Here is a 27,992-nt window from a genome sequence, read left to right on the forward strand (position 1 = left end):
GCGTAAACCCCTCCTCAGGTTCCTCCACATTTCTTCTCCCCAAGGTCATCCCTACGGGTCTGCTTTGTGCTCACAATGCTAATTAAAGAAATTCGAGTCTGGCCATAAAAGTGCAAGTTTCTACAATTAAAAAAAAAAAAAGCATCTAAGAAAGAAATGAAGGAGATGTTCCCTCTGTGCAGCTGTGGAGGAAGAAACAGCATTCATAGATCCGATTTGAAAAGACGCTAAATGGGGAATTTCACATGAATGTCCTTCCTGGTTTCCCAAGAAGTATGAAATCCGGCATGAATCCCTCAACAGCAGCAAACGTCCCTTTTCTCTCACGAATTTCCCCCTGGAAGTCTCGAAAGGCCCCCAGACTTCACAGTGTGCTGCTGGGTCCTGTGGGAATCATCTCAAAAGACTCCTGTCATTTTGATAGGCTGTTGCTTGATCATTTTTTTGCCCTGGGAATAATGCTAAAGTTGGCATGTCCGTGTTCCTAATTCGTATAAATACTTATAAATAAGACTTGGCTGTCAAATAAGAAAAGTGTTACTGGCAGTCTCTTCTTCCAATACACACAATATTGGTTAAATAAAAACCCACGGCCATCAGAGGATTATTTAACAAATCATTTGAGAGCCCATTTTTCACTTTAACGTCTCCTTTATCAAGTATTAATTTATATGTGTGTGTGTGTGTGTGTGTGTGTGTGTGTGTGTGTGTGTGTGTGTGTGTGTGTGTGTCTATTCTGGGACTTTGTTCTTAAATTGATCTATCCCATTTTGTATCCTATAATGATGTTTTAGTAACTGTGGCTTTAATAATAAATCTTAATATCTCGTAGGACTTGGCCTTCCTTATTGTTCCTCTTAAAATTTTTTTTCATGATTATTATGGATTATTTTTGCATCATAAACTACAGATTAATTTGTCTAGTTACTAAAAAATCCTACTGGTATTTCTGGCACATTTATTAGGACAGTTCTATATCTATACATTAGTGTAAATAATATCTTCATAAAAATGAGATTCCCTATCTTCTTTTCTGTGTTTCTCTATTTTTATCTTCTTTTCATCTAGATTTTGCACACTTTTGCTTAAGTTTACCATAGGTATTGTCTTTCTCTTTGCATGCTTTTTACCATTACAGTTTCTAACTGGTTGTTGTTTATATTTGGGAAGCAATTTCTGTAGGTCCACTTGTACCTGGTCTTCTTGCGGATCCTAGGACCAACCTTTTCTTTCAGTTTGTTCTCTTGGCTTCCCAGGCAGGCCATCCCACCATTGCCCCAAATGGCCCTTTTGCCTCTTCCTTTCCGGCTGTCACGCTTCTCCTCTGTCACACCAACCAGAGCGACCGTGGAGGGCGGTGGTGACCGCGGCTCACCTGGGTCCTGGGTCTCGCAGGGCTGCTCTGGGGCTCGTGCCTGGCTTGCTGTGCTTTGTGGGCTTGGGGTGGGTGAGAGTCATCAGCCAGGGGTGCCTAGAGGGGCCACGTGGTCTGACTGCATCTCGGAGAGATAAGGGGGAGGCAGCTGGAGGTGGATGTGGAGCAGGGCCGTCAGGAAGCCGTGTGGGCAGTAACGAGGCCTGAGCTGAGGTCGCAGACTTAAGAGGCCCAGTAAGTGGACCACGGGCCCGGCTGGAACAGGGGGTTGGGAGGGAGGAAGGGGAGAGTCAGGACGGCCCCTGAGGGGACTGGGCCCCGGTGCCGAGATCTCTCCAGACATGTCTGAAGTGTCCTGGGACAGCCAGGGAAACCGCCGCTGAGACCCAGAGTCGCTGGCCTGGAGCTCAGGACAGAGGTGCTGTGAGGACGCGCCACTGTTTTCCAAGGTCTCCACGCTCCCTGTGCCGTCAGCCACCTTCCTTCCCCACCTTCTCCTCGCTCCCGGGAGCCCAGTGCCACCTCACCTCCTCAAGGAAGGCTTCCTGACCGTGTGGCGCCCTGGACTTCGCCCGTATGGCCTCTAGACCATCGCAACGAAATTTTCGGCTGCATTGTGCAATGTCCTCTGCAGGCTCTGTGGGCATGGCCGCCGTCTTCTCGCAGCTGTATCAACGCGTGATTGACATTCAGTTATTTGCTGAGCGGGCAACTGGATGATCATCCCAGGAGCTGGGCGTCCTTATTCCCAGTAGCCAAGGGCACAGGTGGACTTGCAGCCCAGATGGAACCAGGGGAGGGAAAAGGGCCCTGGATAAAGCCTTGGGAATCCCTTCACTGGGAGCAGAAGGTGCAGGCCCCACCCCCCATGCCTCCTCTCTCATCCCTGTGGGAGGGCGGCCTGGCTAACCAGCAAGTTGGCCAGGTGGCTCCAGCTCGGATGCGTTCGGGTCCGTCCTCCCATGTGGTGAGCCCTGCCCTTGCAGGGCAACTTCTGCAGTGCGGACTTGGGTCCAGTTTAGGGACCAGTCCATCTGACCATGGTGCAAGCTGTGCTTTCCAATCGGCTTCATCAGAATAAAGCTGGCAGTGTTTGGATTTCATTCCCTGGACATCCTTCTCAGTGGGATTTTTCCCTAAATCCCTGCACTGTCTTGTGTCCTGAGGGACCGGACTCCGCAGATGGCTCTGGTGCCCTCTGGCATCACAGGTTAGGCCAGCAGGGGCACCGGCAGGTGGGAAGGTGAGAAGGAGGCGCCGAGTGTTCCTGCCCCTCACCTGGCTGCTGCTGCCCTGACAGCGTCTGTGACCTCATGTGACCTCCGGGCTCCGTCACCAGCTGCCCGGGCCCTGCCGGCGCTCACCAGGCTCCAGGACTGCCTTTCTCCAAGCACTCCTGGCTGCTCGCCCAGCCACACCTCTGCAAATGGCCCCTCTTGAAACTGAAATCCTGGTGGAGGCTCTGACTATCACAGCTCTAGACGTAGGAGGCTGAGAAAGAGGTGTGGGGCACGGACTCCCTGAAACCCTAAGGGTTAAGAACCATGGCCCCAGAACCCATCCCGCTGGCTGTGGATCGTGCTGCTAAGGCGGCGACCCTGTGACCTCTGGCAAGTTTAACAACCTGTGTGTCAGTTTATCCAAAACATGGGGAATAACAGTGTCACAGGCATTAAGTGAGATGTGCCTGAAACAACACAAGGCATATAGTAAGAATCAGCAAGAATTCGTGTTTTGTTTTGTTTTTTTACCATGAAAGGGACAGAAAGCAGAGAAGAAAGAGGGAGAGAAACCTCCTGGGCACAGGCAGTCAGAACAAAGTGCAGATTCTGCTGCTTTTCCTTCTGAATCTCTATTACAGCTCCAAAGTAAGGTACTCATTGCATTACGTGTATTGAAGTCCTTTACAATTTGAGAAAACTCTCCAGGTGATTTTGTCCCAGTTTTTCCACCCTGAGGGGTGCAGTGAGACTCTGTCGCCCAAATGTTGAGACTCAGCTGTGCTGATCAGAGCTGCCCGGGGGACAGAGGCTGGGGGTGGCCCTATCCGATCCACGCAGCTCTCGGCGGGGAATCAGCCACATGGCTATGGTCACCGGGCAGGCCAGGACTCTCTCCTCTTTGACAAGTAGAATAGTAATAACTCCGTCCCACTGAAAGTGGTGGCTCTTCGTCAACAGGCGTTGGCGATTTTGCTTTGTCTATTAACCTGTGCATGTCACTACTGTCCTGTTTGGGAGAATATGTAACCTTAGGAAGCTCTGAGAGGTGATAAAACACTAAACTGTTTTAAAATTGCCAGCACTTGTAGGAATATTGGTAGGAATTAAATGTGCCAGAGATCTGATTTTTTTTTATATATAGTTTTTTTTAATAGTATTTTTAAATTAATTAATTTATTTTTGGTTGCGTTAGGTCTTCGTTGCTGTGCGCAGGCTTTCTCTAGTTGCATCGAGCAGGGGATACTCATCGTTTTGGTGCACGGGCTTCTCACTGCGGTGGCTTCTCTTGTTGCAGAGCATGGGCTCTAGGCACATGGGCTTCAGTAGTTGTGGCGTGTGGGCTTAGTTGCTCTGAGGCATGTGGGATCTTCCTGGACCAGGGATGGAACCCATGTCCCCTGCATTGGCAGGTGGATTCTTGACCACTGCACCCAGGGAAGTCCCTGATCAACTTTTTAATAGAAGAATCCGAAAGATTAAACAATACCACTAAGGAGAAAGTGACTGGATAAGAAAAAACAAAACAAAACCTCTGAAGCAGAGCTAATCAAGAGAAGAGTCCTTTGTTATAATTAATCATTATGGCAGAACTTTCTTATGGAAGCACTGCACAGGATCTAGGAAAAAAATAATAATCTGTGGTCATCAAATGTTTAACAATGCGTGTATCTTGAAATCAGTGCCATAAATTGTATCCTAAAAGAGCAATAATCCAAATGATACAACATGACATCCTAACTATGTATGGTGGCTCAGTGATTAAGAATCTGCCTGCCATGCAGGGGACATGGGTTCGATCCCTGGTCTGGGAAGATCCCACAGGCTGCGGAGCAACTAAGCCCGCACGCCACAACTACTGAAGCCCGTGTGCCTAGAGCCTGTGCTCTGCAACAAGAGACGCACTGCAATGAGAAGCCCACGCACCGCAGCGGAGTAAGCCCCGCTCACAGCAACTAGAGAAAGTCCGCGTGCAGCAATGAAGACCCAATGCAGCCAAAAATATGTATATAAAACAAATAAATTTATAAAAAAATAAAATAAACCTCATTTGAAATTAAGTTTCCCTTCTGGGAAATGCAGTAAGACTTTTCAGTGGATGAATGAATGAAATGTAAATTCCGTTTCTCTCTTTAGTTCTGTCAATTTTTGCTTCAAGTATTGTGAAGTTCTCTTATTAGATACATTCAAATTTAGGACTTGTGTCTTCTTGATGAATCAGTCTTTCATCGTTATGAAATGTTTTTATTTCTGGTCACACTCTTTGTTTTGCAGTGTTAGCATGCCATCTCAGTATCTGATTTTCATTTACCCCATTTGCATTTTGTTCTGTCTCTCTTTCATTGAATTCTTTTGGGTGAATCGCATATTTTTTAATATCCCATTTTATTGCCTCCACTGATTTTTTTAAAAATTTACTTTAAAATTTATTTTATTTATTTGGTTGCATCAGGTCTTAGTTGCAAGAGGCGGGGTCCTTAGTTGCAGCATGTGTGCTCCTTAGTTGCAGCAAGCGGGCTCCTTAGTTGCGGTATATGAACTCTTAGTTGCGGCATGCATGTGGGATCTAGTTCCCTGAGCAGGGATGGAACCCAGGCCCCCTGCACTGGGAGCATGGAGTCCACTGAGCCACCAGGGAAGCCCCTACCTCCACTGATTTTTTTAAGCTATACTTCTTTTGGTATTGTTTTAGAGGCTGCCCTAGAAATTACGGTATGCATCTTTAAGTCATCACAGTCTACCTTTAAATAATATTGTAATACTTCACAGTGTAAGAACCTGAAAATAGTATAATTCCATTTACTCCCTTTCCTACCCTTTGTACTTTTTAATGCCTTATATTTTAGATCTATGTTACAAACTTTTTAAAAATCTTAGTCTTTTCAAGAATTCAAACTATATATAAATTATACATAGAACTATATAAAATATATATAAAATAAACTATGTAAAATAAAGATGAAAATGTTTTTCATATTTATCCTGGTATTGACCCATTCTGGTGTGCTTTATTCCTTCCTGAAGACCCAGTTTCATGAGGTATCATTTCTCTTGAGCCTGGAGAACTTCTATTAGCATTTCTAGTAGAGCAGGTCTACTAAGACACATTCTTTCAGATTTTGTAAATCTTAAATTGTCTCTATTTTGCCTTAATTTTTGAGAGATAATTGTCTGGATCTAAAAATCCAGATTGAATGTTTCTTTCAGCACGGTAAGGATGTTTGTTCCATCGTCTTCTGGTCTCTGCCGTTTCTGTAAAAAGTCAGCTGTATTTTGTGTTGTTCTTTGTATATAATGTCTTCTTCCCTCGGGTGGCTTTCAAGGTTCTCTTTAGAATTCTGTCACACTAGCCCATGTGCAAGTAGGGTTTAGATGGTCTCTCCTTATCCCCTCTACGGCAGATTCCTCCTCCTCCACCAGGGATGAGAGAAGCCAGGGGTTTCTTCTTTTCTGTGAAGGGCTCATCACTTTCTGGAGCTCTGTAACTCAGCTGTATCCTCAGATTTCTGGTAAGTTTAGAAAAACTAATTTTGTAGTTTATTTATCTTGGTTTGGTTGTTAGGGTTAGAGCAATAGTCTTATGATTTTTTATATCTTAACTAGAAATTCATCCTTTAATTTTCTCATAAATAACAACTTAAAAAAACTAAACTAGCTATGTTTCAGGACATATAATCCAGTACTTCATCACTGAGTTGTACAAAGCTTCATTAATCTCTGGGTAAGCAGGTTAGTGTTGAAGAGAATTATGTGAGTGCTCTGCGTACTCTAGGCTGACTTTTGGTGACCACCTGAGAGGGTCTCTGCCTGGAAGGCCAAGAACAGCTTTGGAGGGGAGCTCTTTTGGGTTGCCACTAACGGTGATGAAAAGTCTCCTTGGGACCTTGTGGTTTAGGGTCCTGGGTCACGCTGCCACCTGATAGTGAAACCAAGTTCATAGGCCACATGCCCTTGAACGTTAGCACGACCTCCCCTACACCTTCCTCCTGATGCACTCAGACAGGATGTGGTATTTAAGCTCATTTTTAAGAGAGACATACCCAAATACTGACAACACAAATGGCTGCACCTTTGCTGTACAGTAAGGACAGGCTAGGCTATGCTCAGAGGCTTACAAACACAAGGGCCTATTGCTTGTTCATGCAACATGTCCAACACAGGTCAGCTGAGGCTCTGCTCCATGTCATCTGCATTCTATGATTCAGGAGCAGAGTCTAGCCTACATCTGGAACAATGATGCTTGTCATGGCAGAGGAAGAAGAAAATACGGATAACCATGTGTTGGCTCTTAAAATTTCTACCCATTGGTGACAAATGTCATTTCTGTTCACATGTCATTGGTAGCAAGTCACATGGCCAAGCCTGAGTCAACGGGCAAGGAAGTACACTCTTCCTCTAGGGAGGGATAGCAAATATGCTTGAATAATAATACATTCCACCACACTCCGCCCTTCTGACCACACATACTGGCTTTCCTCCCCCTTGACAAGAGTGACAACTCCAAGTTCCATCTGATAGGGCATCAGGGTTTTGTGATCATCTTTATATCAGGTCTTGACGGGGCTCCTCTGGATCTGGAGGCCAAGGTCAAGTCTACCTTTCACTCCACACATGTGCTATGCAACGGTGGGGCAGGGACAGGACGCCCACAATAAGCACTCCCATGTGGAAAGGGGAAGAGTGGGAGACACATGGGCGTCACTGGTCCACAGCAACTCTGAATTCTCACTGGGTAGGCGCTGAAGGGGCCCTTCTCACAAAGGACCCTTTCTCAGTCCCTTGCTCACCATGGCCATTTGCTCCACTCCTGGGACTTCTTTGTCCATTATCTTTCTTGGCTACATGTAAGAGGGCACTGAAGGATTTTCTTTCCTTGGGGGAACGAGCATATTTCCCGGACTGCTTCTTGGCTGTAGAACACGTGGGGCCCCAGGTTTGCAATCACAGTCTCCTTTGGCCCAGACTGGAGGTTCTTTGGTAAGTACCGTGCTCAGAAACACAGTAAGTCCTATTTAACTCCAGTCAGCTCCATGTGCCAACAGACGTTCCCACAATTCGCTCAGAGATGCATCCTCTCTCCAGACTCCACCGCAGGTGCCTGCAGCTTATCAGGAACGTGGGGGAAAGCTAGCATTAGTCTCTTTGTTCAGCGCTGTGTTGTCTAACTGTAAGGATTTATGGGTGCCACCTTCTTTCAGAGATGTTAACAGTAGGCATCAAAGCCATACCTTTCATTTGTTAAAGGCAGTGTTTTAACTGGCCATTGTTGTTCAAAGCCCTCTTCAGATTCATCTTTTACTGGTTGGAGATGAGAATCATTTCTATATTCAAATATGTAAAACTCCGATTTTCTGTAATCTTCTTATTTCTTTTCATTCCTACTTGTACACTGGCCAGTTCTTTTCTGAGTTTTTTCTTATGGTACCTTGTCACATGCAGACAACAGCAACCAAAGCATGTTCTAGCATTCTGCTGGCCCACTCTGCCCCAAACCTCAGCTCATTAGGGTATTATTTGCTTCACAAGTTATCACAGGTGACAGTCTTGCCAAATGTCATACCATTTACCAAGTGCCATCCTCCAGCCTCCAATAAACATCTCACTGCCTGCCACCTGGCCCCAAAGCCAGTGCCACGCGTTTCAGGATTCATTACAGCAGCCTCTTAGTCCTGGCACCCAGTCCTGTAGATGCTATGATAGGTCAAGTTATACTGCCATAATAAATCACTCTGAAACCTTACTGCCTACAGCAAGAATACTTTAGTTCTCTTCTTCACCACCTTTCCATCACATTCTGGTCCACCATTTATAATGCAGGATGATCGAGCAGCCTCTGTCAATTTTGCCAAAATAGAGACAAAAGAGATCAAGAGGAACCGTGTGCAGTTGCTTAAAGCCCCAGCTTAGGCATGACCCTTGTCACTTTTGCTTACGTTTTGTTAGCCAGAACAAGTCACACACCCAAGTCTGACATCTAACAGGTAGGGAAGCACCATCTTCCCCCAGAGAAGGAGAGAGGCCCACAAGACTATCTACCACACCTGCCTTACGAGAGAATATCTCAGAAAAGCACTCAAGAAAAGCCTTAAGCAGAAGAAAAACTAATATATTCTGCAGTGAAAAATTATTTTTTAAGTTTCAGTCTGAAAATGTTGAGTTGAACGTACAACCGATAAGAAATGCTTTTTTATTTGCCTTGTAGAACTTTTAGGAAACCACCTAATCAGGCACATGTGTGGTGATTACTGTGAAGGAAGCCACCTCCGTGCAGAATGGTTGTGTCTTCCGAGCTCAGGTGAAAACACTGGAGCTGGAGGAGGCAGCTCTGACCCGGCTCAGACGTGCACCCGTGGGCAGGGCCCCGCTCTCTGGGTCAGACTTTCATCAGTCACATCATAGCTTTACAGATGATCTCCAAGACCTCTTCCAAGTCTCCATTTTTATACATGATCTACATATTCTTGAAGGTTTTTTTAAGAAAATTGTTATTCTTTGAAAATGTTACTAAATATTTCAGAGTACATCTAATTGCCTTTTTGCTTTTTGTGTTTCAAACAATAAGGCATTTACATGAAATAAACATTTTTAAGAGTGCATTTGCTGCTGTTTCACCATGTGCTATTCTAGTCCTCTGTTTGGAACATAAAAATCATTTCCAAAGCAACTGATTATAGTATAAGTCACAAGTGTTGGATTACTACTGCTGGTAGGAAATTAGAAGCGACCACCATGCAAATACTAGAAGCTTCTTATTTTTGAAGTTCTCCCCAAAACCACCACAAGATAAAAAAATGCAGGACAGACATATACAATATCCAACGCAGAAATGAACTTCCCAAGCTGGCTTTGTGAGTGATCAGCCTAACACGAATCTGAAGAGAATTATTTTCTGCCTGGACTTTATACCTTTCCCGACAACCAGTTGTGCGTGTTTGTGTGGATCTATTTCTGGTTCTCTTTTCTGTTCCATTGGTCTATGTGTCTGTTCCTCTGCCAACACCACAGTCTCTTGATTACTCTGCATTTTCTTCTAAAGATTTTCTTGATGTGGACCATTTTTAAAATCTTTATTGAATTTGTTGCAATATTGCTTCTGTTTTATGTTTTGGATTTTTGGCCCTGAGGCATGTAAGATCTTAGCTCCCCAACCAGGGATCGAACCTGCACCCCCTGCATTGGAAGGCAAAGTCTTAACCACTGCACCGCCAGCGAAGTTCCCAACTGCTGTGTACTAAGTCTTAATATCAGGTGTGATTCCTCCCACTTTCTTTGTCAAGATTGTTTTAGGTATTCTAGGGCCTGTGCCTTTTCATTTAAATTTTAGAATGAGCTTGTCTATGTCTACAGAATTTGCTTGGGCTTTAATAGGGACTGCATTAAACTCATGGATCAATTTAGGGAGAAGTGACATATTTACTACGTTGTGTCTGCCATTCCACGAACACAGTATGCCACTCCATTTATCAGATCTTCTTTGATTCCTTTCATCAGCATTTTGTAGTTTTAGACATACAGATACTACACATATTTTGTTAACTGAATACTTAAGTATTCCATTATCTTTGGAGTGAATGTAAATGGTACGGCATTTTTTATTTCGATTTCTGCATGTTTGTTGTTAGTTTATAGAAATGCAATTCGCTTTTGTGTATTGATACTGTGTCTTGCAACCTTGCTAAACTCACTTATTAGTTTTAGGAGTTAAAAAATGTTTTTTTCTTATACATACTTTGAGACTTTCTATATAGACAATCATATCATCTATAAATAGAGGCAGTGTTATTTCTTCCTTTCCAATTTATACACCATTTATTTCTCTTCCTGGCCTTATTTAGTGGGCAGAACTTCAATATTCAATATTAATAAGTTGTTACTGATCTTAGGGGGAAAGCATTTAGCCTTTTACCATTAAATATGCTGTTAGCTGTAGGTTTTTTGCAGATATTCTTTATCAAGTTGGGGTTGCTCCCCTTTATTTCTAAATTCCTGAGAATTTTTATCATGAATGGGCGTTGGATTTTGTCAAATGCTTTGTCTAGGTCAATTGATAAAATCGTATTATTTTTATTCTTTAGCTTGACTACATGGTGGACTACACTGATTTTTGAGTGTTAAACCAGCCTTGCGTACCTGGAATAAATCCTACTTGGACGTGGTGTATAATTATACCCATACAACATTTTAAGATGTTGTTGGATTTGGTTTGCTAATATTTTGCTGAGGGTTTTTACATCTAAATTTGGGAGTGATATTGGTCTGCATGGGATTGTGTTTTGTTTTATTTTGTTTTTAGTCTTTGCCTGGTTTTGGTATCAGGGTAATACTGGCTTCACAGTATGATTGGGAAGTGTTCCTTCTTCTTCTATTTTCTGGAAGAGGTTGTATACAACTGGTGTTAATTCTTTAAATGTTTGGTAAAATACTCCATGGAAGGCATCTGGCCCTGCGGATTTCCTTCTCAGGAGATTTTAAACTAAAAATTCAATTTCTTTAACGTTTCTAGGACTATTTAGGTTATCTATTTCATCATAGTTGGGTTTTGATACTTTGTGGTTTTCAAGAAATTGATCCATTTCTTCTAAATTGTTGAATTTTTGAGCATAAAGTTGTTCATAGTGTTCCCTTATTATCCTTCTGATGTCTGCAGAATCTGTACTAATATCCTCTGTTCTATTCCTGATATTGGTGCTTTGTGTCTTCTCTATTTTTATTTTTTTCAGTCTTGCTAGAGTTTATTAATTTTATTGATTTTTTTTTGAAGAACCAACTTTTGTTTCATTGATTTTTGCTATTGCTTTCTCTTTTCAATTTCATAGGTTTCTGCTCTTATCTTTACTATTTCCTTCCTTCTTCCTCCTTAATCATCTTTTTCAGGTTTCTTGAGACAGAAAGTTTGATGATTTATCTGAGATCTTTCCTCATTTCTGATGTAAGCACCAGTGCTGCACACTTCCCTCTTGGCACTGCTTTAGTTGCATCCTTTGCCTGATACTTTGACAAAAATATTTTTCTGTAACACTTGGTCAGCAACAGCCAGAGTAGCTTTGGGCCCATTGAACAAAAAACACACCTAGTGATCTATGTACAAGCACTCACCTTGAATCACAGATAGATTCTTTCACACTCTCCTTTCAAGGAGAATATCTATAGCACCCTTCCACCAAAGCACTAAGATGGCAACAAAGCTCATATGTGAAACAAATAAGCAAAATACTCTTCCTTCCTAGGTAGAAACAATCTTCTAAGACTTTCCACGCCTCGGGAGAGAGGGCAGGGGTATTATTAAATCTATCACATGCCTTAAAAATTCTACGTTATCTTACATCCTAACTGGACAGGAACTGAAACAGAAGAGAGACCATCTTCTGGTAGGAAGTACGCAGAGAAAGCTGGGGTGAGCAAAACACCCAGGTGCACTTGTGTAAAGGTGTAGAGGAGGGAAAGAGACAAAGACAGAGAATAAGAAAAGATGCTCAACATTGGCAGTCATCAGGGAAGTGCAAATCAAACAACAAAGCTACCACTTCACACCCACTGGGATGGCTAGAATCAAAAAGACACAGGATAAAAAGTATTGGCAAGAAGGTGGAGAAATTGGAAACCCATACACTGCTTGTGGGGTGTAAAATGGTGTAGTTATTTTGGAAACCGTTTCGGCAATTCCTCAAAAAATTAAATATAGTTGCCACTATTGTGACGTGAATTGTACATTTTAAAATGGTTAAGATGGTAAATTTTACGTTATGTTATTTTAGCACAATTTTAAAAAGTTAAACATAGAATTACCATATGACCCAAAAATCTTCTCCTAGGTATCTACCCAAGAGAAATGAAACCATATTTCCACACAAAGACTGGTACATGAATGTTCACAGTGGTATTATTCATAACAGCCAAAAGGTGGAAACAACCCAAATACCCATTAACTGATGAATGGATAAATAAATGGAATATTATTTTTTTGTTTATACTGAAATATACAGAATACATTATTCCATACAATGGAATATTATTTGGCCATGAAAAGGAATGAAGTATTGATACATGCTACAGCATGGATGAACCTTGAAAACATTATGTTCAGTGAAAGAAGACAGTCACAAAAGGCCATATGCTGTATGATCCCATTAATGTGAAATGCCCAGAATAGACAAATGTATAGAGACAAAATAGATTAGTAGTTTCCAGGCGGGAGGGAAGGCTGGGGAATGATAGCTACTGGGTGTGGGGTTTCTCTTTAGGGTAATGGAAATGTTCTGGAATTAGACAGTGATGATGGTTGCAAAACCTTGTGAATGTACTAAAACCCACTGAATTGTACACTTTGAAAGGCTGAATTTTATGGTCTGTGAATTATATCTCAGTTTTAAGAAGAATAAACGGTGCGTACCAAGGATAAGGGAGGAGCCGCGGGAGCAGCTGGGAGCGGCTCCCTGGGAGCGGCGGGCGGGGCGAAAGCACCGGGACCTGGCGGCACCGCGTCAACCCAAGCTGAGAGCTGCTGAGCTGGGGGGTGGGCAGGGAGGGGCAGGCAGGGTCTGAGGCTGCTCTTGCTGGCTTTGGACCTCGGGACCAACTGCACCCTGAAGAAAGGCATTCATGGCCTTAGATGGGAGGAGTTCCAGGCTTCAAACCGAAAGAAGAAAAGCCTAAGTAGGCAAAATGAAAGTTTACTCAAAAAAGCAAGGATGAGGCGGCAGTGAGAAAGCATAGCATTGTGTAGACTTGTTTTGTACCCAAACAGCAAGTGAGGGCTTCAGCGGGGCTGAAGATACGACTGCCACTCAGGTTGCCAGGCACTGGGCTTTGTCTTGAGTGACACTCATCTGGAGGGCGTGCGTGCCTTTCACGTTTGATTTTTCCATATTTCTATGATATTCTTTCGCAATGGACTTCCTTTCTAGTGGTGAAGAATTACCACTTCTTTCATAATTAGGAAACTTTTGGCATCCTTGTTACCTACTCTTCTTTTCACAGAGATTAACTACTAGAGAAAAGTATACTTTCTTTCTTATGAAAATAGGTTTGGAACAACTTCAGGCTTTTAAAATCGTGTCAGCATTCCTGCGGATCTGATACTATTATGAGCTCATATATCTTACCACTGTGAAGTCAGGGTGGAAAATACATCATCTCTTTCAGATTCCTGGAATAACTTCAAAAGTTCTGGATCCCCAGATAAGTGTGCAAGAATGCGCAATTCAATCTGTGAAAAGTCTGTTAGATAGAGCTCTGCATTAATTCAGAATCTAGGAACAATGTCCCTCATTGTTGCTACCCACCCCCAGGGGACCCTCAATCTTCCCTCCCCACTGAGGAATCAAGGTCAACGTGCCCACCTCTCATATGCCAGGGTCCTTAGGCCTCGGGTCTATTGGCCATCCCTGGGTCTAAAAGTCCCGAGACCTCTTCTGCGAGACTGCCCATGCCTCCAGGGTGGGCTGTATTGATTCATCAGTTCATTGGAACATCAGAATTTAAAAGGCGTGCTGTGCGCCAGGCTGTGTGCTTGGGGTATGCTAGTGAACAAAACGGGCAACAATCCCTTCCTGCGTAGAACTTACACTTGAGGGGAGGGAGGCAATTCGAATTACTCGGCATGTTAGAAGGTGAGAGATGAAGTGGAAAAGATCCATCGAGAGAAGGAGCTTCCGGAGCCAGCGTGTGTAGAGGGAGCTGCTGTAAAGTGTCGTCAAGAAAGTGACCTTCCAGCAGAGGTATGAGGTGGAGGAGGGAGCGGGGCCTCGTCTGGGGAGGGGGATCCCTGCAGGCCCGAGGTGGAGCTGGCTGGTTGCTGGGGGACAGCACAGGGACCAGCAGGACTGCAGCAAGGGAGCAAGGCAAAGCGCCACGGGTGATGGGGACAGAGAGGAGAAAGGGGGGAAGACTGAGCGGGACCAGGCAGAGGAACTTGGGATCTAGTCATGGTAAAGTGAAGGGACCCAGGAAGCAGAGCTGCTCTCACTGTGCATAAGAAATCTTTGCTTCATATAAATATTTGCCAGGACTTATTTTAAAGAATGAGCTCTGTAAGCACCTTTGGATTATTCAATTTCTAAATATTTGAACTGTATGAAACGCATAACATGGGATCCAGTGACACGGTGTCTCTACCATGGCCCGCACATACCTGCTGCTAGGAAGGTGTGGCCTTCGGATGAAACAAACACGGCCCTCGGGGAGATGGTAAGGAGTTCGTCTTTACCTGAATCATATTTCAAGAGCACTTGGTGAATTTGCTCATGAGCTGACTCATAGCCATTCCTCATACAAAGTTATTTTAACATCATTCTAAAGTCAGAAGAGTCTAGATTTCTGATTTTTCTTAATATTTTTAATGTAATTTTAAAACATCATAAGACTACTGAAAGTAAACTAGATTTTCTGCTGTTAAAGTCTCCTGTTCTGTGTAGAATTCTTAAGGAAGAAAAGGTCAAACATTGCAGTAAGAGCCGCCGAGAGACCCTCTGGCCTCTCCGCTGAGAAGATCTCCTTTGTGGAAGCACAAATTCTAAGATTTCCCCGCTGAGTGCATTTTACAGGGGCTGGAGGAGGCGGAGTTGCTGCTCACCTCCCATGAGTTGTGTTCACGCACGATTGTGTGTACTTTAAAGAGGACTGCTCATCGCGCTTCATTGTTTGGCCCTGACCTTCCGGAAGCAGCAGTTCCCAAAGCAAAGGGGGCAGGAGTTTACTGGGAATGGGCCACAGAGCCCTACTTTGCTCAGATTTGACCTTTTTCTTCTTTAGAAATGTAACCATCAGCAGTACAGTGGAAGAGCTTAAGAGAAAGAAGAGTGTTACTATGCTTTCATAAACATTTCCAGTAATTTTCAGACTTTAATAAAAGCCAGTTCTATTGTATGTCTGTTTGTTTTTTCTTTGTTGGGAAGTTGGTGGGGGAGAGATAGTAGGAGGGGAGCTACTTCCCTTGTATAATTATCATGTATTTTAACTTATAAAGTGCTAAAGGGGAGGTACCATATCACTTTAGCTGTGTTTTATTTTTCAATGTATATTTAAATCCTGGTCATGCAAATACAGAGGAGAACTTCAGGAAAGAAAAGCAGTTAGTTACACAGAAAAACAATTACAACATCTCTAGGTTTTTAGAAAATGTCACCCAAGACTTCTGCAAAGTAGAAAGAAATGTGTTACCTTGAAAATTTTGAGGTCTAGTTATTTGAATTGGGTGCTTGGAGATGCCTTGGATATTCTGTGAATAATAAGAGGGAAATTGCTTTAGTTGAAATATCTTCTCTTAAATTAATCTGTACTATTTAACGGTATTTAAAATGTGTCACATTTTGTTAAACATTAACAAAATAACTAATGCCAATGTACTATGCATAAGTGTATTGACACTTAATACAACTAATACTGAAACATAATTTTGGTGGGTATAGCACTAGGTATTATCAGCAAATATGAGAACAATTCTTTTTGACTTTAGCCTGTGTGACCCTTATCATAATTATATACAGTAATTCTTTCATCAGCAGTCTGAATTATGAACTTAGTTACCTTTAAAATTCCTACCATAATATGCTAATGTAGATTTCTGTGAAATCTGTACACCGTACTTTCCTTTAAAAAGGTATCTTAAGATGAGTATTTGGGTCTCTCCACTCTAACCAAGGCTATTGCTCTTGGCACTTGGCACCAGCCTTGGTCTTAGTGCTTGCTGACTGTACCAGACCTACACGATCCCTACCAGAAAAAAAAAGAGGATGAAATACTTCCTAACTCATTTTATGAGGTCAATAATATCCTAATAAAACCAGACATGACATTTCAAGAAAAGAAAACTACAGACCCATATCCTGCATGAATATACACACCAAAGATCCTAAACAAAATATTAGCAAATCAAATTCAACAATAGGACAATCCGTCATGACGAAGTGGGGTTAATCCCCCAAACCCCAGCCTTGGCTGGTTCAACATTTGAAAATCTATCAATGTCATTCAGCATATTAATAGATTAGAGAAGAAAAGTCACATGATCATCTTGATAGATGCAGAAAAAGCATCTGACAAAATTAAATATCCATTCGTGACAAAAACTACTTTCAGCAAACTGGGAACAGAAGGGACTCCTTTAACATGATAAGCAGAGCCTGTGACAAAACCTAAAGCTAACATCATCCTGCTGGTGGAAAACTCAGTGTATTCTCCTCAAAATCAGGAGCAGGCAAGGATGTCCACTTCCAACACTTCTATTCAACATAATATAGGAGGTCCTAGCCAGCACCATAAGGAAGGAGAAAATAATGAAAAGCATACAGTACAAAGGAAGAAGTAGAATGACCCTTATTCACTAGATGTGATTTCATATGTAGAAGAACCCATGGAGACTACAAAAAAGCTTTCCAGAACTAATAAATGAGTTGACCAAAGTATCAACATAAAGTCAATATACAAAAATCGATTCTATGTCTACATAGTACCAATGAATAATTGGACATTGAAATTAAATGAACAATGCCATTTATAATAGCACCCCAAAATATTTAGGTATAAATCCGCATGTTGAAAACTACAGAATTCTGATGAAAGAAATTTTAAAAGCCCTAAATAAATGGAAAGATATACCATGTTCATGGGTTAGAATGTTCAACCTTAATATGCCAATGACTCCCAAGTTGATCTATGAATTTAATACAGTCCCAATCAAAATACTAGCAGGATTTTTCATAGCTATCAAGAAGCTGATTCTATAATTTACGGATCATAAAGGTAAAATGTAAAACTCTAAAGCTTTTAGAAGGAAACTTAAGAGAAAAATCTTTGTAATCTTGGGTTAGATGAAGAGTTGCTAGATACACAGCATGGTCCGTAAAAGAAAACGGTGAAACACTGGACTCCATCAAACTTTTTTTTGCAAATCATGTTGGATTCAAAACATATAAAGAACTCTCAAAAAATTCAGCAATGAAAGGTACTTCCAGAATGGCAGAGTGAGGAGATTGCCAACTCATTCTACGAGGTGTTATCCTGACGCTAAAGCCGGACACCAAATAGAACATCCTCCATAAATAGACACAAAGATCCTCAATAAATATTAGCAAACTGAATCTAGCAACATGTAAAAAGGGTTATGCACCATGACCAAGTGGGATTTATCTCAGAAATACAACGTTGGTTTAAAATCCAAAAATAATTAATGTAATACATCAGATTAGTAGAATAAAGGACAAAAAGCACATCACCACCACAACAGAATATTAAAAGCATTTGACAAAATCCCACACTCATTCATATTAAAACAACTCAACTAGGAAAAGAAGGGACCTTTCTCAAACTCATAAGAGAACATCTATAAAATTTACTCACTTTGAGTAATGTCAGCGTCTACAGCTATATAAAACAGAATGTGTTCTCTATCCAATAGCATGTCAAATCGGGATCAGACCAGACTGTAACTAACGTGCCCAGCTAGAAGCTCTTGGTAAGCACAGCGTGGTGTCAGGGTCGTCTGGCGTGATTCCTGAAATCATTTCCCTCCCACAGCACATAAAACATCACTTTTAATGAAAGTTCCTTTACCAGTGGAAAGAGGGATAAATAAGTTTCTTACTTGTCCTGAGAAAGCAGAAATGCTAAGTTTAAATTGATTATCTTCAGAAGAATATGAAGGAAGCTTTTTAATAATTAAATGCCACTTTTTATGCTTTACAATATAACAAATAATAAAATAACAGAAACTTCACTAAATATCTAACCTATATAGCACACTTTGTTAAATATGTTCTATAATTTGAACATTAAAAAAAATATTTATTTGGCTGCGTCGGGTCTTAGTTGCGGCACGCAGGATCTTTCGTTGCAGCATGTGGGGCCTTTTTTCTTTTTTTTGGCTGCGTTGGGTCTTTGTTGCTGTGCACGGGCTTTCTCTAGTTGCAGTGAGCAGGGTCTACTCTTCGATGTGGCGCGTGGGCTTCTCATTGCAGTAGCTTCTCGTTGCGGAGCACAGGCTCTAGGCACGTGGGCTTCAGTAGTTGCAGTGTGTGGGCTCAGTAGTTGTGGCATGAGGGCCCGCAGGCTCAGTAGTTGTGGTGCATGGACTTAGTTGCTCCAGGGCACGTGGGATCTTCCTGGACCAGGGCTCGAACCCGTGTCCCCTGCATTGGCAGGTGGATTCTTAACCACTGCACCACCAGGGAAGTCCCGTGGGGTCTTTTCGTTGCAGCACATGGGCTTTTCTCTAGTTGTGGTGTGCAGGCTCCAGAGTGCGTGGGCTCAGTAGTTGTGGCACGTGGGCTTAGTTGCCCCACAGCATGTGGGATCTCAGTTCCCCGACAAGGGATGGAACCTGTGTCACCTGCATTGGAAGGCAGATTCTTAACCACTGGACCACCAGGGAAGACCCAATTTGAACATTTTAAGGAAAATTAAAATGTATATTTCATCCTTCGACCATACGGAAGAATGCATCCTAAGAAGGCACCTGAAGGTTTTAGCTCTTTTTTTTCTCCACCGTTGCCGATAGACATGAGCCCAATTCCCAGGCACTCACACTAGTCTCAAATGGCATCTTCTTTTCTATTATCCCACAGTGGCCATTCTGCTCACGGTGACTTGCCGAGGCATGAATGAGTGCTCTGGCATCTGACTACAGCAGAGAACCTCAACCATGAACCCTTCCTTCCTTCCTTCCTTTCCTCTCACCCTTTCCTTCCTTCTTCCTTCCTTCCTTCCTTTCTTTCTCTCGCTCTCTTTCTTTCTTTCTGTATATGGTTTTGGTTTTTTTGTGTTTTTTTGGCCACGTTGTGCAGCTTGTGGGATCTCAGTTCCCCAACCAGGGATTGAACCTGAACCACAGCACTGAAAACCAGAATCCTAACCACTAGGCTACCAAGGAACTCCCGAACACTGTCTTTCACTGTCAAGTTGCAGGGAAAGAAGACGAACAGTAGTTCCTGTAAGCCAACCTTAAACAAGCCAATAAAAATGCTGTGCACACTGACTGGAGACTAGAGGAGCACACAGTCACCGAATAAGAAAACATACATGACTTTCAATCAGAATTGCTTTTATGAAGTGTCCCAAATATGTCTAGAGATAAACAGTTATTAAAATTAAATAACTCAGCTGATAAAAATGGAACCAGAATATTTTGATGGAGGGGACCCAAAACATCTACGGAATCTTCTATTATGTTAAATGTTTTTTTTTTTAAATTAAAATAACCTTTTTATTTGAGAACAGGTTTACAGAAAAGTTAGGAAGATAGTATAGGGAGTCCCCTTATGCCCCTCACCCAATTTCCCACGTTGCTAGCATCTTACGTTTCTAGGGCATCCTTCACACGACTAAGAAACCAACATCAATACACTATTATCAACTAAACTCTATACTTTATTTGGATTTCACCAGTTTTCACCTAATGTCCTTTTTCTGCTCCAAGACCCCATCCAGGACACAGTCAGTCATCATGTTTCCTTAGGCTCCTCTTGGCTGTGGCAGTTTCCCAGATTTTGTGTTTTACGACCTTGTTTTGAGGAGCACTGGTCAGGCAGAATATCCCTCCGTTGGGATTTGCTTCTTGTTTCTCATGGTTAGACTGGGGTTACGGGTTTGGGGAGGAAGACCCCAGAGATAAAGTGCCCCATCACGTCAACGGCACCTGCTGTCGACATGACCTATCACTGCTGATGTCGACTTTGATTTCAGGCGGTGTTTTCTAAGTTCTCCATTGAAAAGTTACTTTTTTATTTCCCCCTTTCTACACTGTACTCTTTGAAATCAAGTTTCTGAGCACAGCCTTCACTTAAGGGTGGGAAGTGATCACAGAAAGTATTTTTCTGTGTGCAATGACACAGACAAAGTGAGAGGGGTGGTGTTGTGAGAAAGGTTACCATCCGGGGAGAACACTAACTGACCAAACAGCAAACTGAAGTCCATGCAACAGTGCCAGAGGAGGGAGGGTTGATGTCAGTCGCAGCACGGACGCTGCTGGCGCGGACAGAGACAGGTGAGCTTTGCAGCAGCAAAAGGTGGATTCAGGCCAGCAAGAGGCACAGTTGGGGCTGCAACTCAAGATGTGCAAATTCCCTACCAGGTAATCGTTCAACTACGCTGTGAAGTAAAGCCCTGAAAAGAGCTTGGCCTGCAGCACACCTCAGATTTAGTCGGCTATGGAACCCTTTTCACAGAACGCCTTTTAGCATCTCACAGGGTGCCGTATCCTCCGGAAGTGATCCTGACTTGGAGCCTTTGACTAGATGGTCTTTCTTCCAGACCTTAGCAGGCCCAGCTCCTTCTCAGCTTTGAAGCCACAGCTCAAATGTCACCTACTCAGTGAAGCCTTCCTGGAACATCTAAGCCAAAGCAGCACACCCCCACCCCTCTCTATTCCCATTTCTCTGTTTATTTTCTCCTTGGCACTCATCACAACGTAAATGTGTTATGTATCTACACAGCCATGGGCCACCTGCCCCCCAAGATGAGTGAATGAATGAATGAATGAACCAGCTAACAAATGGTGCCTCCATTCCAGCTGGTTTCCCAAGTCCAACAGATGTGTCTCTAGATGCTCTAGATGCTCTTGTCCACTCCCTGCACCCTCCCCCCGGCCCCCTCCCCGCATAGCCCAGACCTGCTTTTCCTCCTGGACGTCTTCCCTTCCACATTCTCTGCCTCTTTTCTGCTGCCCGTGTCCTGGTCACATCTTACATGGGTTCTAACAACACTCTCCCAACCACGAGTGAAGCAACTCTATCATTCCCTCTGTTAACTCAGAAACTTTATTGGGCTCCTAGTTTATTCCAGATATTCTGCTAGGAGCTGGGAAAACAAGTGGTGGACATGGCAGGCAGAGTCCCTGCTCCCACGGAGCTCCCATCCTAGTGGGGAGAGGCAAAGAATAAATAAAACAGGACAGACATGGGTCCTGCCCTGAGGGGCTTACACTGCAGTTTAGCGAGAACAAAGAGAGAGAGAAGTCGCATCACTACAAACTGTGCCCATGCAGGACGATAACAGGGTGCTGTCATTCTGACTGGGAGGGGGAACCAAAGAGCACCCCTCAGAGCAGAGTCACCCAGGCTGGGAACGGGGTTACCACTAGGGTAAGCTTGCAAAAACACTAAACCAACCTTTGCACCCCTTGGCTTCAAATATCTCAGTGGTTTTGCACTATCCCAGAGGTAGAGTTCGTGCCCCTACGATTTGATCTTGATCACCAGTGCCAACTCCATCTCTCACCACTGCCCCACAGACACGCCAGCTCCAGCCAACCCGAGCTCCCTGCAGTCTCCCCAACGCAGCATGCTATCTGCTCCCCTTGGTGATCCTGGCTCCCCTTCCCCTCCTTTTAAAAATTTTGGTGTCATTGACATAACATATTAGTTTCAGGTATACAACATATTCAATATTTGTATATACTGCAAAATGATCACCACAAAAAGTCCATTTAATATTCATCACCACACACAGTTGCAGACATTTTTTCTTGTGATGAGAACTTTCAAGAAGATCCACTCTCTCAGCAACTTTCAAACATGCAATACAGTGTTAGCTATAGTCACCATGCTGTACATGACATCCCCATGGCTTACTCACTTTATAACTAGAAATTTGTACATTTTGACCCCTTTCCCTCATTTCACCCACCTCCCACTCATCGTCTCAGGCAACCAGCAGTCTGTTCTCTATATGCATGAGTTCATTTTTTTGTTTTGTTTTGTTTTTCTTGTTTTGTTTTTTAAGATTCCACATATAAGTGAGATCATATGGTATTTATCCTTTTCTGTCCAATCTGTTTCACTTAGCATAATGCCCTCAAGGTCCATCCATGTGTCATAAATGGCAAGATTTCATTCTTTTTACAACTGAATAATATTATATTGTATATATATGCCACATTTTCTTTATCCATTCATCCATGGATGGACCTTTATGTTGTTTTCTTGTCTTGACTATTGTAAATAATGCTGCAATGAACATGGGGGTGCAGATATCTTTTCAAATTAATTTTAAATTTTTCTTTGGATAAATACCCAGTGGAGTTGCTTGATCATATGGTAGTTCTATTTTTAATTTTTTGAGGGTGACTTCCCTGGTGGCAGAGTGGATAAGAAGCCACCTGCCAATGCAGGGGACACGGGTTCAATCCCTGGTCCGGGAAGATCCCACATGCCATGGAGCAACTAATCCTGTGCACCACAACTACTGAGCCTGCCCGCCTAGAGCCTGTGCTCCACAACAAGAGAAGCCACTGCAATGAGAAGCCCGTGCACCGCGATGAAGAGTAGCCCCCGCTCACTGCAACTAGAGAAAGCCTGTGTGCAGCTATGAAGACCCAACACAGCCAAAAATAAATAAAATTAAATCTTAAAAAAAATGTTTTTTGAGGAACCTCCATACTATTTTCCATAGTGGCTGCATCAATCTACATTCCCACTAAAAGATCTATGAGTGTTCCCTATTCTCCACATTCTCACCAACATTTGTTATTTCTTGTCTTTGTGATAATAGCCATCATAGCAGGTGTGAGGTGATATCTCATTGTGGTTTTGATTTGCATTTCCCTAATGATTAGTGATGTTGAGCATCTTTTCATATGTCTATTGGCCATCCGTATGTCTTCTTTGGAAAACTGTCTATTCAGATCCTCTGTGCATTTTAAAAATTGAATTGTTTGTTTACTATAAAGTTGTATGAGTTCTTTATATATTTTGAATATTAACCCCTTATCACGTATATGATCTGCAAATGTTTTCTCCCATTTGCTAGGTTGTCTTTTCATTTTGTTAATGGTTCCTTTACTGTACAGAAGCTTTTTAGTTTGAAGTAGTCCCACTTGTTTATTTTTGCTTTTGTTGCTTTTGCTTTTGGTGTCAGATCTAAAAACTCATTGCCAAGACTGATGTCAGGGAGCTTACCACCTATGTTTTATTCTAGGAGTTTTATGGTTTCAGGTCTGACATTCAAGTCTTAATCCACTTTTAGTTAATTTTTGTATATGGTGTAAAATAGTGGTCCAGTTTCATCCTTATGCATGCAGCTGTATAGTTTTCCCAACATAATTTATTGAAGAGACTGTCATCCTCTCCCTACTGTATATTCTTGGCTCCTTTATCATAGATTAATTGACCATATATATATATATATGGGTTTATTTCTGGGCTCTCTATTCTGTTCCATTGATCTATATGCCAGTTTTTATGTCAGTACCATACTGTTTTAATTACTCTAGGTTTGTAAGATAGATTGAAATCAGGGTACATGATGCCTCTAGCTTCATTCTTGTTTCTCAAGGTTGCTTTGGCTATTTGGGGTCTTTTGTGGTTCCATACAAATTTTAGGATTGTTCGTTTTATTTCTATGAAAAATACCATTGGAATTTTGATAAAGATTGCACTGAATCTGTAGAATGCTTTGTGTGGTATGGACATTTTAACAATATTAATTCTTCCAATCCATGAGCATGGAATATCTTTCCATTTGTTTGTGCCTTCAGTTTCTTTCATCATTTTATGGTTTTCACAGACAGGTCTTTCACTTCCTTGGTTAAATTTATTCTGAGGTATCTTATTATTTTTGATGCACTTGTAAAATGGGATTATTTTCTTAATTTCTCATTCTGATAGTTTATTAGTGTATATAAACAACAGATTTTTTAATATTGATTTTGTATCTTACAACTTTACTGAATTCATTTATTGCTTCCAACAGTTTGTGCGTGTGTGTGTGTGTGTGTAGTTTTCAGGGTTTTCTATATATAACATCATAGCATCTGCAAATAGTGACAGTTTCACTTCTTCCTTCCCAATTTGGATGCCTTTTATTTCTTTTTCTTGCCGAATTGCTCTGGCTAGGACTTCCAATACAATGTTAAATAAACGTAGTGACAGTGGGCATCCTTGTCTTGTTCCTGACCATAGAGGAAAGACCTTCAGCTTTTCACCACTCAGTATGATGTTAGCTGTCAGCTTGTCATATATGGTCTTCATTATGTTGAGATACATTCCCTCTATACTCACTTTATTGAGCTTTTATCATAAATGAATATTGACCTCCTTTTTTAAAAAATGAAATTTCAATTTTTGAATAGTTTTAGATTTAGAGATACACTGTGAAGCTAGTAGAGTGCCAATATATCCCACACCCAGTTCTCCCTACTATTAACATCTTACATTAGTATGGTACATTGGTCACAGTTAACGAACCCAATACTGATACATTATTATTAACTAAAGTCCATAAATTATTCATATTTCCTCAATATTTCCCTAATGTCCACTTTCTGTTCCAGGATCCCACACTGCATTTAGTTGTCATGTTCCCTTAGGCTCCTCTGGGCTGTGACACGTTCTCAGACTTTCCTTGTTTCTGATGACCTTGACAAAAATGAGGACTGCTGGTCAGGTAGTTTTGTAGAATATCCCTAATTGGGGTTTGTCTGATGCTTTTCTCATGATTAGAATGGGGATATGGGTTTTGAGGAGGAAGGCTGGAGAGGTAAATTGTGTTTCATCACATCATGATAATAAGGGTTCTTACTAGCAGTATGATTTATCACTTTTGATGTTGACCTTGATCACTTGGCTGAGGTGTGTTTGTTCAATTTCTCTACTGTAAAGTTACCTTTTTCTCCTCTTTTCATACAATACTCTTTGGAAAGAGTCCCTATGCTTAGAGAGTGGGGAGTTATGCTCCATCTTCTTGAGGGCAAAGTATTAATACCTACATAAATTATTCTACATGGGGGATTCATCTTTTCTCCCTTATTTATGTATTTATTCAGTCACTTATTTATGTCCGTATGAACTCATGGACATTTATTCTATCCTTTGGGTTATAACCCAACATGACATTATTTATTTTGTTATTCACATTATTCCGGCTTTGGCCAGTGGAAGCTCTTTCACTTGGCTCCTGTGTCCCTTTGACTTAACCTCTTCAGTGTGTGTGTGTGTTTATCACTTCCTTACTCTCTGGCACTACAGGATGCTCCAGGCTCATCTTGTGTGTTTCCTGCCACAGTCGTAGAATCAGCCGTTTCTCAAGGAGCCCTGGTTGCTTTTACTGGAGATGGTATCAGAAGCCAAGATCTGGGTGCTAGGGGGTGTCCTTGCTTCTAGGCCCTCTCAGCTGACAGAGCAAGGAGATATGTGCGCATATGCTGCCCTGTGTAGTCGTACCTATAAATGTTTCTAGGTATAGCCATCTGTGTCTGTGTGAAGCCACACATGAGTCCACACTGCTGTCTCCAACTCTAATCCACCACATGGGTCGTTCGAACCTCCTCTCTACTGCAACATGAGAAACCTGGCTCCACCATCAGTGATGACATTACTCTCCCGGGTCCAAGGTGCAGTGGGCGGGACCAGGCCCATGAGCCTCTCGGACTCTCTAGAGTGAGCATCAGCGTGGGCACACAGCAATGTGGCCACACGTCAGGGGGACTGTTCTGAAACTTACCCAAACTGTGGAAATTGAAAGCAAGTTGTCAGCTATAACATTTTCTGCCGTTAATGTGGACACTTAAATGTATGAAAACCACTTCCAAGTCCTTTGTGTAACAAACTCAGCCAGATTCTCCAGGACGCTGAGATCCACTGCAGGAAACGCACTGTGCTCTCTGCAGCAAGCCCCTTTTCTCAGCTTCCGTCAACTGCTCTGCACAGCCCAAGGCTCCATTGGTGTCTGGAGTGACGAAGACTGGGCACACGCCTAGCATTCGTTTTCATGGTGAACTCTGGCATGTGTGAAAAAATAAGAGAACTGATCTGGAAAAATTCAATGTTAACGGCCTTCGCTTCACATTCAGCAAAAGGCAAGGTGCAGAGGTGACGTTTTAAGTCTATACTTTGGCGTCTGTTCGATTGTCAGTAGTTGTAAGTGAACATGCCAAGCAGGCAATAGTCTGAACTGTGGGGAAGGAGGTGCACCCATGGGCCCCGGCCCACAGCGTCTCTGCTCAGCATGTGTGGCCTGGGCAGAACGGCTGGTCCGGGGATCAGCCACCTTCAGTTTGGCCACAGTCTCCACGCTGGAGGCAAAACACGGAGGAGGCTGCAGACGGACAGGCACCGTGACGGCAGCCCCATCTTTTCGGTGGGTCCTCAGATGATCCAGCGGGGCCACAGCCAGCATGCTGGCTTCCTCTGTCCTGGTTACTACATGACAGCAGCTCCAGCATCTTCTGAGCGCTCTGTGAGACACCTTGGCCCGTCGGGAATAAATGAACAGCTGTGCTCCCCCAGGATGCAGCCTACTCCATCAATCCTGCTCTGACTGCCCTGGCCAACACCACCTTCCCCTGTGCTTTGGGTCCTTCCCCGACTCTGTGCTGTCCACAGTGTTTATCACCTTCCACATCATGACTAATTTAGTATGTTTGCTGTCTGGCTCGTGCCCTCCAGCCCCCCAGACTCCACAAGGGCAGAGGTTTTGGTCCATTCAGCACGAGCTCCATGAACAGCCTGGCACACACGACGTGCTCATGAATGAATCAGTGAGTGGGGAGCAGCAGGAAATGGGCTGGAGAAGGAGGCAGGGTGTCCAGACTTCCCCCTGAGAGGCCTGGCAGCGGCTGAAGCCTGAAGAAGCATCAGGCTATCATCTGAGAGGTTTTCTGGCTGCTGCACAGGTGGCTGGTGGACGGACTAGAGCGTGGAGACCTAGGAGGGGGAATGAGAAGGCAGTGGGGAGCAGAGGGGACTAGGAGGCAGACCCCCACGTACTTGGTGATCCTAGACATGCAGGTCCTGCTTGAGTTACCAGGGAGCCGAGACAGGGACTGTGACTGTTTGTTTGAGAGATCTGAAGGAGAGCTAAGTAAAGAGAGAGATGCAAGCGTCGTAAGCATGTAAGTGGGAAGCTGCTGGTGAAGGAGTGGCGTGTGCGGTGGGCTCAGAGGAGGGAGGAGCACTAGGCTGCATGAGTGCAGCAAGGAGGAGGGGGTTGGAGCAGGAAACAGGCCCCTGAGGGGCCACCCTGGAGGAGAGGGGACAGATGTGGGAGGACCAAGCCAGGCGAGGAGGAAGGACAGAACTAGGCAGCAGCCCGGCCCAGCAGCAGCAGCGGGACCGTGCAGGCGGAGCGAGAGGCCGCCAGAGAAAGGGTGAGCCTCTGCTAGCAGGGAAGGGGGCTGGGCCCAGTGCAGCCGAGATGCAGTCCGGGCAGAGTGGCTTTAGGAACAGGCTCCTCTCCCTGCCGGCTCTTGGGCTCTGATGGTCCGTTTAGCTGCAGGTCACCACCAGTGCTTTAAAAGATGAAACTGAGGGACTTCCCTGGTGGTGCAGTGGACAGGACTCCATGCTCCCAATGGAGCATGGGGCCCGGGTGCAGGGGCCTGGGTTCGATTCCTGGTCGGGGAACTAGATCCCACATGTGTGCCACAACTAAGGAGCCGGCGAGCCACAACTAAGGAGCCCACCTGCTGC

The 27,992-nt window shown here is 43.3% G+C and overlaps 1 protein-coding gene across 1 annotated transcript in view; it reads right to left on the reverse strand.

Moving 5' to 3' along the window:
• Positions 1–27,992, reverse strand: part of POLN (DNA polymerase nu) — a gene marked incomplete at its 3' end in the record, with an annotated part of 169,996 nt that overhangs the window by 44,423 nt on the left and 97,581 nt on the right. The window contains 3 exon segments of the mRNA XM_082838350.1: positions 13,698–13,812; positions 14,726–14,800; positions 15,754–15,811. Of these exon segments, the coding sequence (XP_082694476.1) occupies positions 13,698–13,812; positions 14,726–14,800; positions 15,754–15,811 (248 nt within the window).

This window comes from Leucopleurus acutus (genome assembly GCF_964270905.1).
Source record: "Leucopleurus acutus genome assembly, chromosome: 4".
Classification (NCBI taxonomy): domain Eukaryota; kingdom Metazoa; phylum Chordata; class Mammalia; order Artiodactyla; family Delphinidae; genus Leucopleurus; species Leucopleurus acutus.